At 41.2% G+C, this 15,689-nt stretch overlaps 1 protein-coding gene across 1 annotated transcript in view; it reads right to left on the bottom strand.

The window, feature by feature from the left end:
• TMC2 (transmembrane channel like 2) overlaps positions 1–15,689 on the bottom strand; it is a 55,437-nt gene that overhangs the window by 21,835 nt on the left and 17,913 nt on the right. The window contains exons 5-10 of the mRNA XM_026012269.1: positions 12,986–13,067; positions 12,534–12,640; positions 11,054–11,152; positions 7,464–7,606; positions 5,610–5,757; positions 2,110–2,298 (exon numbers count right to left, since the gene is read on the bottom strand). Of these exons, the coding sequence (XP_025868054.1) occupies positions 2,110–2,298; positions 5,610–5,757; positions 7,464–7,606; positions 11,054–11,152; positions 12,534–12,640; positions 12,986–13,067 (768 nt within the window). The remainder of the gene's footprint in view (positions 1–2,109; positions 2,299–5,609; positions 5,758–7,463; positions 7,607–11,053; positions 11,153–12,533; positions 12,641–12,985; positions 13,068–15,689) is intronic.

Below are 15,689 nucleotides of genomic sequence, written 5' to 3'. Positions count from 1 at the left end.
GGTCAACTCTTCTGGGCTGGTTCTGATTCCCTTATACTCTATCACACTGACTGTTGGCTTGGCTTCTCATTACCTTCACACTTTCATCCCAGTTCATGCAGTGCTTCCCACCTGGAGAGCCACCCTACACCACATTCATCACTGCCTTTCTTCACATATTTGTTTAATGCACAGCCCAATTCCTGCCTTTGCCACAAAATCCCCCTGCTTCTCCAGCTCACATAGACTTCTCCACCTGCCATACATCTGTAACCCGAAATGTCTTATTTGATCCCTATTCCTGCCCACTATTTGTGCTTTGATTTATTCTTGTCAAGTCCACATCCTAAGAAGATGTAAGGGCAGAATCCATCTCAGGCATCTTATAGCTTAGCGACCTGAGTTTTAGATGAATTCATTGTAAATAGCATGTAGCTTTAAAAAAATTCATTCCAGTTATTATTGCCTTTATTAAAAAAAAAAAAAAGATTTGAGGGTAGCCTGGCTGGCTCAGCAGTTTAGCACTGCCTTCAGCCCAGGGTCTGATCCTGGAGACCCGAGACCGAGTCCCATGTTGGGCTCCCTGCATGGAGCCTGCTTCTCCCTCTGCCTGTGTCTCTGCCTCTCAGTCTCTCTGTGTCTCTCATGAATGAATAAATAAATAAAATATTAAAAAAAGATTTTATTCACTTGAGAGAGTGCAAGCCCAGAGGGAGAGGGAGAAGTGGACCCTTGCTGCATGGGGATCCCAATGTGGGACTTGATCCCAGGACCCTGGGATCATGACCTGAGTCAAAGGAAGATGCTTAACCAACTGAGCCACATGGGCACCCCTTTTATTGCCCTGTAGCTTTAATCTACTTACATTTATTGTAATCACTGATGTTAATTCTATCTGATTTTATGCTTTATATTTGTCCTACCAATTGCACATTTCTTTTTCTATCCTTTTTTTGCTTTATGGGAAGAGAAAGATTCTTTCTTATTATTTATTTAGCTATGGGTCAGTATTATTTTCCCTGGGTTTAAGTAGGTGGTTCTTTTGCTGGCCTCACGTGAATTCATACATGTATCTATGGTCAGCTGATGGTTGATGGCTTCATTCATATGTCTGGTGGTTGACTGGCTATCACACTGGCCATGTGTCTGTCTCTCATCATTCAACAGGCTAGTCTGGAACTGTTCACATGGTGGAGGTCTCAGGGTTTCCAAGAGACCAAGTTCCAATACACAAGCACTTTTTAAGTCTGCTTATGTCATGGTCGCTACTGTTTCCTTGCTAAAGCAACTCACATGGCCAACCCTAGCTGTATTCAAAGGATGGGGAAGCAGTCTCTACCTCTTCATGAGAGGAGCTAGAAAATCATACTGCAAAGAAATATAGGAATATAAGAAGGGGAAGAACTTGTGGCCATTTTGCCAACGACTAAGATGTTAAATTCCCAAAACAGATTTATGGATTCAATATAATCACAATGAAACTTTGATGAGTTTTATTGTGGAGCTTGATGAGAGATCATCAAGACATACTTTAAAGTCATAGTTTATCACTGTGTTTTTTAGTGCAGGAACAGATAGATAAACCAGTGGAATATAATAGAGAGCCCATACATTAACAGATACTTGATTTATGATGTATGGCACTATAGAGCTGTGAAGAAAGGGTCACCTTTTTAATAATTGGTGCCAAGACAACTTACTATTTAGTTGACTGACCTGTTAATTATAACACAGCTTTAACAACCTACAAAAGCCTAATAAGAGGTTACTCTTTGTTCATATGTTCATGCAACTGGACTGAAAAGGGATGTAATTTCACTTTTTAAAACATGTCCTAGGGATCCCTGGGTGGCGCAGCGGTTTGGTGCCTGCCTTTGGCCCAGGGCGCCATCCTGGAGACCGGGGATCGAATCCCACGTCAGGCTCCCGGTGCATGGAGCCTGCTTCTCCCTCTGCCTGTGTCTCTGCCTCTCTCTCTCTCTCTGTGACTATCATAAATAAATAAAAATTAAAAAAAATAAAACATGTCCTATAATCCAGATTTTCAATAGTTTAGCTAAATTGCATAGAGACCAGGATAATTTCCATGTTTTCCCTCAATATTCACTTCTATAGAGATGTGTGTTTTACCTCATTTCTTTCATACCAGCTGACATTCTGCATTTTGGAGAATTCTTGGGATCGTTTCACCACAAAGTAAATGAGGTACCCGCTTCCACACAAACAGCAGATGATGAGAAAGTTGGCTAGAACCCGGAGAAATCTTGTCAGATGGATATTTTCTTCTTTGTTACTTTCTTGTTCATCCACTATCGATTCCTTAATGTGTAAAAATAAGATGTGAATAAGGACAAGCCAGGAACTATCATTGTTGGGTTCCTGAAATGACTACTGACTATATTTTTGTAAGTGAAATAATGTAAAGGAGGTGGTGCAGGGCACTATTGCCCTATGGAGAATTATTTTCGTATTTTCTTTTTAAAAAATATTTATTTCTGTATTGAGAGAGAGAGAGAGAGAGAGAGAGAGAGAGAGACCAAATGAGTAGGGGGGAGGGGCAGAGAGAGGGGGAGAGAGTAAATCTCAAACAGATTCTGCACTCAATGTGGACTCCCATGGAGGGCCCAAGAAGGGACCCAATCCCATAACCCTGAGATCATGACCTGAATCAAAATCAAGAGTCGGAGGCTCAACTGACTGAGCCACCCAGGCACTCTGAGAATTATTTTCTTCAAGAAGATATGTCTGTTGTTATTGCCATTTTGGTACATGTGATAACAAAAGCTTAGATTTATTGAATACTTACTGTATGCCAGATGTGGTGCTAAACACTTGCTTTGCATTATTCCTCCTAATTCCAAAAACAAGCCAGTGGAATAGTTTCTATTATTACTCATGTCATAGATATTAAGGCCCAGAGAGATCTTAGCAACAGTTTGGGATTATTTTAAAACTATAGATCGGGGCACCTGGGTGGCTCAGTTGGTTAAACACCTGCCTTTGGTCCTAGAATTGAGCCCCACATTGGGCTCCCTGCTTAGCAGGGAGTCTGCTTCTCCCTTTGCCCCTCTCCCAGCTTGGTCCTCTCTCTCTCTCTCTCAAATAAATAAAAATAAATCTTTAAAAAATATATAGATCAAATAGATTAAAATGAAATGTTAATAATCCTGAGTCTTCTAATCCAGGGGTCTACAAACATTTTCTATTAAGAGTCATATAGTATGGGTGCCTGGATAGCTTAGTTGGTTGAGTGTCAGATTCTTGATTACAGCTCTGGTCATGATCTCAGGGGAGTGCAATGGAGCCCCGCATAGGGCTCTGTGCTCAGTACAGAGTCTACTTGTCCCTCCCTCCTCCAACTTGTACCATCTCTCTCTTAAATACATAAATAAACAAATAAATAAGATCTTTTCTTTATAAAAAGAGCCATATAGTAAATAGTTTTGGCTTGCAAGCCATGTGGTCTCTTTCACAACTACTCAGCTATGCCATAGTAGCATGAAAGCAACCACTGACAATATGGAAATAAGTAAGCATGGATTTATTTCAAGAAAATCTTATTTACAAAAATAGGCAGCAGTCCTGGGTTTACCCCTGGGCCATAGTTTGTTGCTTCCTGTTCTAATCTATGAACATGGTTTATTTCTCCATTTACTTAGGGCTTCTTAATTTCTTTCAGAAATGTCTTATATTTTTTGATATAACAGTCTTGTACATTTGTTTTTAAATCTATCCCTAAAAATTTGATGTAATTTATGTAATTTTATTGTAAATGGGATTAAAATTATTTTCTAATTGTTTGCCGTTATATATAAAAATACAATAGATTTTATTTATTTGTTTGTTTGTTTGTTTAAGTAGGCTCCACGCCCAATGTGGGGTTTGAACTCATGACCTTGAGATCAAGACCTGAGCTGAAATCAACTGACACACACTTAATCGACTGAGCCACCCAGGCACCCCTCGATATTTTATTACAAACTTTGCATTCTGTGTCAGTAACTCTCTATGAAGACAGCAATAGTATGTGGCAGACCCAAGATAGTAAATGAGGTCTTCTGATTACCAAAGTGCCTAGGAGACTTCTCTAATCAATGAACAATTCCTGTATTTGGATTCAAGTTTAATTTATCAAGCAGTTAATATACATTAGTTCATGCAGTTTTCACATGTGCCCTGTTTTGTAAAGTTATTATCTCTGTTTTTTAAAGATTTATGTATTTATTCATTCAGAGAGAGCGAGAGAGAGGCAGAGGCACAGGCTCCATGCAGAAAGCCCGATATGGGATCCCCGGTTTCCAGGATCACACCCTGGGCTGCAGGCGGCGCCAAACCGCTGCGCCACCGGGGCTGCCCCCCCCCCCCCTTTTTTTTAATTTTTTATCTCTGGCTGTAAAGTTTTTTTTTTTTTTAATTTTTATTTATTTATGATAGTCACAGAGAGAGAGAGAGAGAGAGAGAGAGAGAGGCAGAGACACAGGGAGAAGCAGGCTCCATGCACCAGGAGCCCGACGTGGGACTCGATCCCGGGTCTCCAGGATCACGCCCTGGGCCAAAGGCAGGCGCCAAACCGCGGCGCCACCCAGGGATCCCTCTTTATCTCTGGTTTTAATAGACTCAGAGTAAAAGCCTTCCCCTTCCCAGATGCTCAGAGTGTTTTCATAGGCTTTGACTTTCTTTGTCTCTCTTGGGTAGGCCTGGAGGAAGAGGCAAAGCACACGATGACCTCTCTCCTGCCCTTGGATGATCTGTCAGTGGCCCCCATCACAGGGAGAAGCTCCCTGAGCTACCCACTGCCAAGCTGTCAGGACTGTGACCTCATGAAACCCCTGCAGTGAGCTGCTGAGCCCAAGTTCTGCCCCTGGTGGGTGTACCTCCCATTTGTAGGCATTGGTGAGTGGGTAGCTGCCAGGAAGGGCTAGGAGAGAGGAGAGGGAAGAAGACAAGACAATTAAGCACAGATTTACAACAATCTGACCTTTGGCAGGTCCTGGCAGAAAGAAAGTCTGACTGATCAGATGGGAGAAATATTGAACTATCAAGAACTGTGAATAGTTTTTATAGTCATGGAGGAAAAAAATAAGATGTGCAGGGCTTTGGCATACTAGCTTAATTAAGCATGGAGTTGTTGCACATTTAATTGATTCCCCCAACCCCACCCAAACCAGGGTTCTCAACTCTTTCTGGGGTTTCTAATCACTCAGGGAGCTTTTAAAGAATTCAATGCCAGGAATCCCCCAGCCCCTTACCAATTATACCAGAATATCTAGGGGGTTGGGGCTAAAAGACTTTGAAAACTGCTTAGGTGATTCAAGCATGCATAAAAGGTTGAGAAGTGCAGCCCCAAATGAGTCCTTCCAGTTTCTCTGGCAGAAAAGAGATTCACAAGGAAATACTCAGGACTGGGTCCCAGCATCCATGATTCTCCGCCATATCAGGAAACGGATGGTGGGTACAAGTCATGAGCATTCTTTCTTGAAGGCTTGAAAGCTGGGCTCACACCTCTGGTAAAGCTCTTACCACAAATTACTTGTGGACCTTATCTACTGTATCTAGGCTGTGTGAAGTCTTGTAATGAGCAGAGTGACCCAGAGTTTCCCCAGGAAGTGGAACTACCCTGGGGTGCCTACCTTGAAGCTGGTGGTGATGGAGGCATATTTGTTGTCAGCTGTCTCTGAATTCCCAATCAGGTAATCCCAGCTGGTGAACATCTTGAAGCTGAATGTGAAGTTAGCATTCTCCCCCTCACTTGCACTGCCCTGGGTATTGCTGGCCATCCTGTTGGGTGCATACCACTGTTGTTAGCCCAAGGGAACCTTGGCCTCAGCTGGTCTGGGGCACAAGTAGCAGACATCCAATGAGAGGAAAGAGCCAAAATGATTTGAACTGGGCTAATGATAGCCAGGGTGCCTTCCCCCCAGATTCAGAGTCCACAGCAAGTACACATGGTATTATCTGGACAATGAACCTGCAGGATAGAGGACACTTAACCCTGTTTTCTACCCTGACATTTGATTTCCTGTGGCTTGACTCATTTGCCAATGTTGTTTGAGAACTCCTTATGGGACTCTATTCTCAAATAGGAATGTCTTCTTCTAATTAACCTATTTTCTTGAACAGAAGAGATATTTATTTTCTGATATAAATAGAGATAGTTGTTACTGCAACCAGGTAACATGTACATCCTTCTCTTAAGCAAACTTGGTTGAAACTACCTTGAGCCTGCCTTATTACTCACCCATTTTATCCTACCTATCTTCATTCTTCTTTGTGCCCCTGGAATTCAGCCCAGTGGGAATCAGAATTCCAAGCAGGTCCTCTATCAGATACAATGAGTGCATGGGAGAGTTCGTGCCTTTCTAGCTTATATGTTGGCTTTTGGGATTTGCTATCCCGGGGGATTAGTTGACTCAGTTATCTTTTTGGTTCATCAGGGAAACCTTCTGTATCCCTATATTTATCTGGAATAATAACAGGGAAAATTGTAACAACATGAAGGCTAGGAATAAAACCAAGCCTATCTCCGCTGATAGATCTGACTGGGTAGCCACCTATCACCCAGGGGTCACTATCATGTGCTGGGCAGGCTCTTGTGAACAGCAGCATTTCCTCTTCAGATGATGTGATAGAAAGCCATGCTAGGCCTGCACACTGCCCTTCCAGAGGTTCTAACTTCTGCTCTACTCTTCTGCAGACACAGCTACCTGTGCTCTTCTTGGAGGAGTGACCTCATGTGGCCTTGCGAAGGGTGGGTGGGCGCTGGTGATCAGGTTTGTGCAGGAGACTGTGCCCCCCACCCTGCACCAGCCTTTGCTGATTGGGGTCCCCTGGCTTAGAAAAAGGCAGAGTTTTTCTTCAGAGAATATAAATGAAGACGCATAGACCTATTAAAAGGCCAAAGACCATGAAGACGTGTAGAGTTGAGTGCCAGAGAGGACACCAAGGTTAATCACACCACATACATTCCTTTGCATTTTTTTATTGATATCTTTATAAGTGGGGAGCTCAGTACACACATGTAAGCTAGAGTCACAGAGGAGCAGGAGAATTTTTCTGAGGAAGCTGAGCTCTGGGGAAAGCAAAAATAAGACCTTGAAGACTTCTCCAGCCTTACTTTACCAGTTATATGCTCTCTCTCAAGCCACACTGGCTTTTTGATAGGTTTTAGAATTCACTAGGATATTTGCTGCCTCAGGGCCTTTGCACATGCTCTTCCTTGTGTAAACTACTGTTCCCCAGACTTTCAGTGGGACTGGCCATTCTCAGCATCATGTAAAGATGTTTCTATTCCATTTCCCAAAACTTTCTGTATTACCCTGTTTATGTTTTTTTGTACCACATATGACAATCCATATCTGCTTTCTACGTTTCCTTGGTTTCTCTCTAAACCCCCACAGGAAGGTAAGGAGGCACACAGTGGCCATAGGAGTTGGCTGTTTGTGTGAAGAAAATTAAAAGCTTGTAAAAGAGATGGTCATACTTACGATCTAATGACAATCATCAGGCTGTAGCCGAACACGCTGACCCCCACCATAAAGTAAGCCATGGGCAACCTGTACCTCAGCCACCCGATAGTCCTCTGGTTATTGTAGTAGCCATAGAAGAGAGCAGAATACTTGATGTAGCCCTGTGGGACAAGTCCAAATGCGCTGGGTTTGTATGCTGAGCGCAGATAGTCATCTGATACTTTTATTTTACTGGGGATTTCTTAAAGATCTTTTTTTTTTTAATTTTTTTAATTTTTTTTTAAATTTTATTTATTTATGATAGGCACACAGTGAGAGAGAGAGAAGCAGAGACATAGGCAGAGGGAGAAGCGGGCTCCATGCACCGGGAGCCCGACGTGGGATTCGATCCCAGGTCTCCAGGATCGCGCCCCGGGCCAAAGGCAGGCGCCAAACCGCTGCGCCACCCAGGGATCCCGGGGATTTCTTTCTCAGAGGTTTAATAGGAGAAAGGAAGAGTTCTGGGGGTTCTTGCTCTTCCTTTTACTTTTCCCAGTTGCTCCAGAGTCTCTCCATGTCTCTATATCTCTCCTTCATTCTCTTTATTCTCCATTATACAGAACACATATAAGATACAGGACGGGGAGGAGATAACATTTGGGATACAATTAGGGATAAGAGTGTGTGTGTGTGTGTGTGTGTGTGTGTGTGTGTGTGTTGTCTGTGCACACATGCACAGAGAACTCCAAATTCTTTCCCCTCACACTTCCAGGGTCTTAATTTAACATTCTGAAAGTAGGTGGGAGTCTATGAGCTTTCTCAGTACAAAACTTACAAAGAAAACAATACATTATAAGGCTCACAATCTAATCTGAATCTCAAGTTTTGGGCGTTTTTTGGTTTTTAGGCATAATTGGCTTGAAGTATAATCAGTACACTTTGAGGTATAATATTAGCTTAGAATTTTAGTACTTCTTTCACATCTTTGCTGAAGAGAAAACAAGATTATTCTGGCCTCACACAGATATGTAGTTGGAAAGGGTAGGCAAATCTTAATAGCTTTTTCATATACTTAAGGCTGTTGCTTTTTTGATATGATACTTAAACTCAATAAATAAATAGCCATCTCTGAAATATTAGTTGTAATGTGGAATCTGAATCACATAATAAACTTTTCATGTCTTGTTACATTAAAATCCACTGTACTCTCCAAAATACTGGGTAATTAAACAGAGAAAAATACTAACTTTACAGTAGAGAATTCTGGCACACACTACTTTAACCAAGTGGTCACTGTTAACATTGCCAGCAATAACACGTATCAACATAATGTGACCCCAGCTTGACACCCTGAGAAGGGCACGTTATCTTTGTGGTAGCCTTCCCAATAATGTATAACCTCACTACGATTATGACAGATCATCAGATAAACCCAAATTAAGGGACATTTTCCAAAACAACTGACCAGTACTCCTCAAAAGTGTCAAAGTCACCAAAAAATAGAATTGTCATAGATTTGGGGGAGACTAAGGAGACATGACCAATGCATTATGAGATTTTAAGCTGAGTCTTGGAATAGGAAAGGACTATCAGTGAAAAAAATTGATGAAATCCAAATAAATACATTTTAGTTAATAATATTGTACCAAGGTTAATATAGTTTTGATAATTGTTCCATGGGTATATGTTATCATAAAGTGAAGCTGGGTGAGGGAATATGGGAACTATGTACTATTTATGCAACTCTTCTCTAAGTCTAAAATTATCTCAGGATTTAAAGCTTTTAAAGCTTAATTGCTCTATCTTCTACTATCAAGATACAGGATCTTTTAGCCACACATAATTTTGTAGCATCATGTATTGGTCAAGTGGAAAATAATGGTTCTGTGAATTATAAAAATCTGCCAAATGTTGATACACTTCTTATGCCATTATTTAAAAATCACATTTGTTAATATCTTCATTGATTTCATCAGAAAAGCATTTAACCATTGAGAAACTACCACTGTCATGGTGATGGATATAAGTTTTCCAAAGCTTTTATTTTAGCTGAAAAAATTAAATTTTAGAGGCACCAGGTTGGCTCAGTCAGTGTAGCATATGACTCTTGATCTTGGGGTCATGAGTTCAAGCGCCACACTGAGTGTAGAGATTACTTTAAAAAAAAAACAAACAAACACTAAGGGTGCCTGGCTGGTTCAGTTGGTGGAGCACACAACTCTCGATCTCGCAGTTGTGAGTTCGTGCCCTCTTTGGGTGTAGAGACGACTTAAAAAACACGTTAAAAAAAAAAGAAAGCGAGAGAAAGATTTATCATTGGTGACAGCAGCAACAACAACAACAACAAAACAGAGGATTATTGTTGAATAAATTCAGTTTGCTTTGGGCAGGTAGGATGTGTTTTCAAAGGGGCCCTTGAGCGAAAATAAAGAATAAAAAATCCTTAGAGGTAGTCCATAGTAGTAGTAGTAGTATATACTACTTAGAAGTATAGTAGCTATTTGGAACATCCTTATTCCAAATGACTTGGAAAAATATTCCCACTCACTTCCACACATACCTGAAAAGTCTTGAACTTGACTATGAGTGTGATGGATGACAGCAGCAATGATTTGTTGTCTGAACCATCACAGCCTGGCCTCCCAGCCAAAGGAACTCCTTGGAGCTATGAACCAAGCCCCATAAAGGCATGGGGGTCAGGGGACTCAAAAGAGGGAGGGGTGTCCCAGGCTGTGTTCTGAACAAAAGCAGGAAGACACTTGTATGTGATTCACTCAGGGACTTCCCCCAAACTTGATAAATATTAGAACATAAAGTCTGAGATAGAAATGGAGTGGGAGAGGGAGGGAGCAACCACGTGGCAAACAGTTCTTTCATAAACCTGACTCAAAACACTGAATTTTATTCTGTTGGGAATGGGAATAAATGAATACCAAAGTAGGAAAGTGACAGGGTCCGGTTTGCATTTCAGAAAGATCACTCTGGCAGCAGAAGGAATGGAGATTTTTTAGGAGCCAAGCCAAAAAGCAGAAAGCAGAAGATTCTAACATGTCCTGGCATGGTGGGGACATTATTCAAAGAAGAGGCAAGAGAGGTAGAGAAATGGGCACCTAGTCAAGACCGAGTTAGTGGTTGACTGGTTGTTGTGGGAGGGAGGGTGGTAGTGAGGAGAGGGAGAAGTGTAGAATGACTTTCAGTTTTCACATTTGAATGATTGGGTGAATGGTGGTTCCAATAAAGAAGATGGGAAAAAACAATGTGGATTTGGCTGGGTAGATGTTGAATTTGAGGAACAGTTAGGATATTCAGTTGAGGATGTCATGCAAAGCTTGGGAATGGCTGAACTCTCAATAGCCCTGGAGTCTTAATGTGGGTATGGCAGAGAAAACCATCCTGTAGGATCACTTACATGGATCTGGTAGAGAGAAGGGAGCAGTGTGTGTGGCTGCAGAAAGGACCCATGAAAGGGACTTAGGAGGACATGGTTGGCTAGCTCATTTTGCATAGTGGGGAATGTGAGTTAAGCACTGGTTTTCCAATGTCCAAATGTAATATTTCACATTTATCCACACAAATGTTAGGCCTTACAATCACATAATAGGAGTGCATTGGCATATTGGTGATGGTACCTCAAAATCCCAAAGGACAGAAAAATCCATGGCTTTTTCTTCCTCAGCCCGAGGCACCGTCTTTCTGGGAATACTCCCATAGGGCACACCCATCAGAACCTTGTGTAGGGACAGAAAGATAGGATGATGCGTGGAGAAGATACAAACACTTCTTTCCTTCGAAGAACGTGTCCTGCTGTTTATTCAGTTGTATTTTTGTCCTGTAATGCTTATGATGTTCCTCACATAAATCTTCTAATTTGTTATATTTTCCTTGGAAAATATCCCAGGCCAATACTCTGGAGACTTGGGATCTCATTCACTACAAACTTACTGTGTGACTTCACACAAGTTGCTTATTCCTCTTTTGTCTCTCAATTATCATCTATAGATAGGAATGCACCTACATCTGTAATAAAATTATATCTGGGAGAATAGTGAGGAGTACTATTTAAATACAAGGTTTTAAAAAAAGTATATTATGATACAATGCATTCTCTCTTTTTTTTTCAGGGTAAAGAAAAAAACATACTAAGATATTAATTCTCCGCTGATTTTTAAAAAGATTTTATTTACTTATTGGACAGAGAGCACAAATGAGAAGCAGCAGGCAGAGGGAGAAGGAGAAGCAGGCTTCTCACTAAGCAAGGAGCCCAATGTAGGGTTTGATCTCAGGACCCTGGGATCATGACCTGAACTGAAGGCAGATTTTTAACCAACTGAGCCATCCAGGAGCCCCAATCTCCACTGATCTTAAAGTAAAACAAAAGATAGAAAAATGTAGGGTTCACTTCTTAATTTAGAAACACAAGTATTAAAAAAAAAAAGAAAAAAAAAAAAAAGAAACACAAGTATTTTGAGTGCCCCTGTCTTGTGTGTTTGGCTGGATTGGCCTAGGGGACTGGAGATGCCCCTCCCCACCCATGGGGTGCAGGGGCTAGCTGAAATCCTGGGTGGACCACCAGGTGTGTGTGGCTTAGCAGGTGACCTCTCTGGGGAAGAATTGGCATTGTCCTTGCCTGAAGTGTGAGAAATGTGAAAAGATGCTGACATTAGGGAGCCATATTGAGCATGAAGGCAAGCCCTACTGCAATCATCCCTGCTATGCCACCATGTTTGACCCAAAGGCTTTGGCTGGGGTGGAGTTGAGAGTCACACTTTCAGGAAACCCAGGTTCTGGAAACAATATCCCTGGCTGCCCATTGGACCACTGCCCTTCTGGCTGATCCCCAGGCACTTATCCCCAGGCACCTGGGCCTCCTCTGTAGACTCCCATGCTCTCAGTAAAGCCGAACACTCAGAAAAAAGGAAAAAAAAAAAGAACACAAGTATTTTGGTTCCATTCTTTGTCCTGAACTATTTGGGCAAAGGATGGGAGTATAGAATTTAAAATAAATGACTGATTCTTTGTAAAATGGAGTGCATTTGATTAATATAAATGAGGATGGTGGTCATGATAAGCCTTATCACTATCTAAAGATATAGGAAGCTCTTGGCTTACCTCTGGGATGATAACTAGACCAAATATTAAGCCAAAAAGGACAAGGTTAACTCCATACATCCATCGGAGAAAGATGAAATATGATGCCACTGAAGAACCAAAATGACCTGGCATAAGAAAAGATGGCAGGATTTAAACGTTATGGAAAGAGGAAGGTAGCAGTACTGACTACTTTATGTATGTGATGGATTCAGTTTTCGCAACAATCTGTGGAATGGATATTTCAGATAAATAACCTGAGACTCTGTGGTGTTAACCAACCTATCTATGCTCTCACAATCAGGAAATGAAGAAACACAATTTAAATCTTGGTCTGACTAGTTCAAAGTCCATTCTGTTTTCTAATACAACAGGACCTATGAAATAACCTGATCAGTTGGTCAGGAACACAATGCAAGCCCTTGGAAACTCTTTTATAAACCAGTTAAAAATGGTGACACCAAAACACTCACTTTCAATGTCCTTGATCTTCATTTCCCAGGGTATACACTGAGTCTTGAAATTATCAAAGTCTCTCTTAAACTTGACCCACTTCTGAAATTAAACAGATAATACACTCAGTTCATTAATATCCTGCTTTGGGGCCTGGAGGAACACATTGGAGGAACATGTTAATGCTGTCAACACCAAAGTCAGGAGCAGAGTGAGAGAGAAGCCAGGGCAGCATAATGCCTTGTCTTTGTCTGCGGTGCTGATAAAAATTCACGTTTAGATAGTTTATATATGAACTTAAGAATTGTATATATAATTTATGTTGGGGGATCAAACTGGGTTAGCAACCTCTGATACAACATTTTTTTTTTAATCTAAAAACAAAAATTCGGGCACCTGGGTGGCTCAGTGGTTGAGCGTCTGCCTTTGGCTAAGGTCGTGATCCCAGGGTCTTGGGATCGAGTCCTACACTGGGCTCCCCACAGGGAGTCTGCTTCTCTCTCTGCCTAGGTCTCTGCCTCTCTCTCTGTGTCTCTCATGAATAAATAAATAAAATCTTTAAAAAACCAAAAATTCAAGGGGAAAAAGAAATCTTATGACCTTTACATTCACGTTTGGCAGACAGCCAAGTGCCCAAATCTGATAGGAATTGTATTCAACCGCAGTGCTGGTGGAATTGGAAGAATCTTAACCCATGGTTTCCATTCTCCTAGTGAAACAACAGCTTGTTTTTTTTTTTTTTTTGTAGTTGTTGTGTTGTTTTTATTTTTTCTGTAAATAGGAAGGCATTTTGCTCCTTTCCATGGTCTGTTCCCAGCTCCAACACTTAGAGTTTATATCATTCAGAAGCCTGAGTAGCTGTCTGCCTGCTGATTGGATGAAAATCTGTTAATTCTCAAGGGGCTGCTCTCCAACAACCTCACTCTCTGGAAATAAATCCATTTGTAATTAAAAAATAAAAAAACTCATTTGGTTGGATAAAAACAGTGGACAAAGAGATAGTAGAGAGGAGATCCTAAGGTCAGTTTCTATTATTACAAAGATCACCTAAGAACTTATTCATGAAAGGAGTTTTCCCATGTTTAAATTCACTAAAGAATCAAAAGGAAAATTTATCTGAAGGAATCTGATGTGTTTCCAGACCCGCAGGCTTTGAATGTATCCTGATGGGATGATTGCTGCACAAAGAAGGAAGTTAGCTGTTGAAGAGGGTGGTGGTCACAGATGCAACAGAGAGGAGGAGCCCATAAGCCAATGCCTGGTTGATAATAATGGCAAAGGTATCCCTAAAACAGGAAGAGATGTGGAGAATAGCAGGTGGTGGTCATTGGGCATTCCAGTCCCACTGCTTTGTCTACCTTCCCTAGCTCTGATTCCATGCTCAAAATTTATTTTTGGCATATTTGGCTTTCTGTGTAAGACTGTCTATAAGGAAAGCATTGCCCATCACCTGGGCTGTCAGTATTTTGGTTTCTATGACAGTGATTTGTGGTTGCAAGTTGATAGATCGGAAATGGGATTGTGGTTTAGCTACCCACATAAGTAACTCTACTATCAGAAGTAAAAGGCACTGCTGATGTGAAGTCTTCACATTTCCAGTTCTCTTATCAGTTATTTCTCCTTGTAAATTAATAATCCAGCATCTGGTTTTACCTCTCAGTCCCAGAAGCTTTATTAATATGAATCCTCCCTGGAGAGATGGATCCCCTGTCAGGGTGCTGATAAAATCAGTACAGAATATACACTTGCAAGGCTGAGGGGGCAAGACGGGTAATGATCATTGCTAAGGGAGGCCCCTGGGGACAGTCTCCAAGTTAACTTAGTCGATTACTTGGCAACCATCTGATAGCTCCTCAAGGCTGTGGGCATCTTGGCCTGAAAAGTGATGCCCTGGAGGTGGGGCAGAGGACAAGAAGGCCATGGTGAAGCTCCATATTGTAGCTCTTATATTTCATTAGTTTAGAGAATCAGAAGACTGGGATGGGATGTGGCCAGGAGAAGACACCCCCTCCCACAACCCTTCCTCAGAGCCACATGAGATGGTAGCTGTGGTCCAAGGACTGGGATATTATATGAGAATGTTGTCTTGTTCTCCAGCTGGATACAGAAAAAGGATTTCAAATAGTGGATGAACAAGACATGGACAAGCTACACATTCTGTGGATGAAATCCAGATCTGAATGACTAAGACAGCCACTGAGGTCTGAGAAATAGTATTGCAGAACAAGGAAAAGGGGATATGACTCTTTGGAATTTTTGACAAGCATTTAGGTCTTCATAACTCATGTTTTGAGAAATTATTCAGTGTTCTTAATAGGATACAAGAAATATGGTTTCTAGGTAAAAGATAACATTTTGGGATTTTAAAAAGAATATAAGTAGAGCATGGAAGGGTTCAAGGTAGCTAAAAGCTCAGCAACATCAAAGGAAAATAAACATTATAGGTAATAAAGATTATAATTGAAACAGAAGAGAATGGATTCAATGATATTGGGAATAAACCTGAGAAATTTCTGAGAATGCAAAGAGAGAAAACAAAGAATTTTAAATAATGAAGGAAGATAAACACAGGAGAGGATCAACAGCCATCCTTCTCCTAAGGAAGAAGCTAGAACTATTTGCTAAACAGAATCATTTATTAAAGAAAACCTAAGTGTGCAGTTCGGTTGTAGTTTCTAGATAAAATTAATAAAATGACACATAGATTGCTGTCAGGCAAGTCAA

Source organism: Vulpes vulpes, chromosome 14 (genome assembly GCF_048418805.1).
Source record: "Vulpes vulpes isolate BD-2025 chromosome 14, VulVul3, whole genome shotgun sequence".
Classification (NCBI taxonomy): domain Eukaryota; kingdom Metazoa; phylum Chordata; class Mammalia; order Carnivora; family Canidae; genus Vulpes; species Vulpes vulpes.
This window is presented reverse-complemented; position numbering and strand designations above follow the sequence as displayed.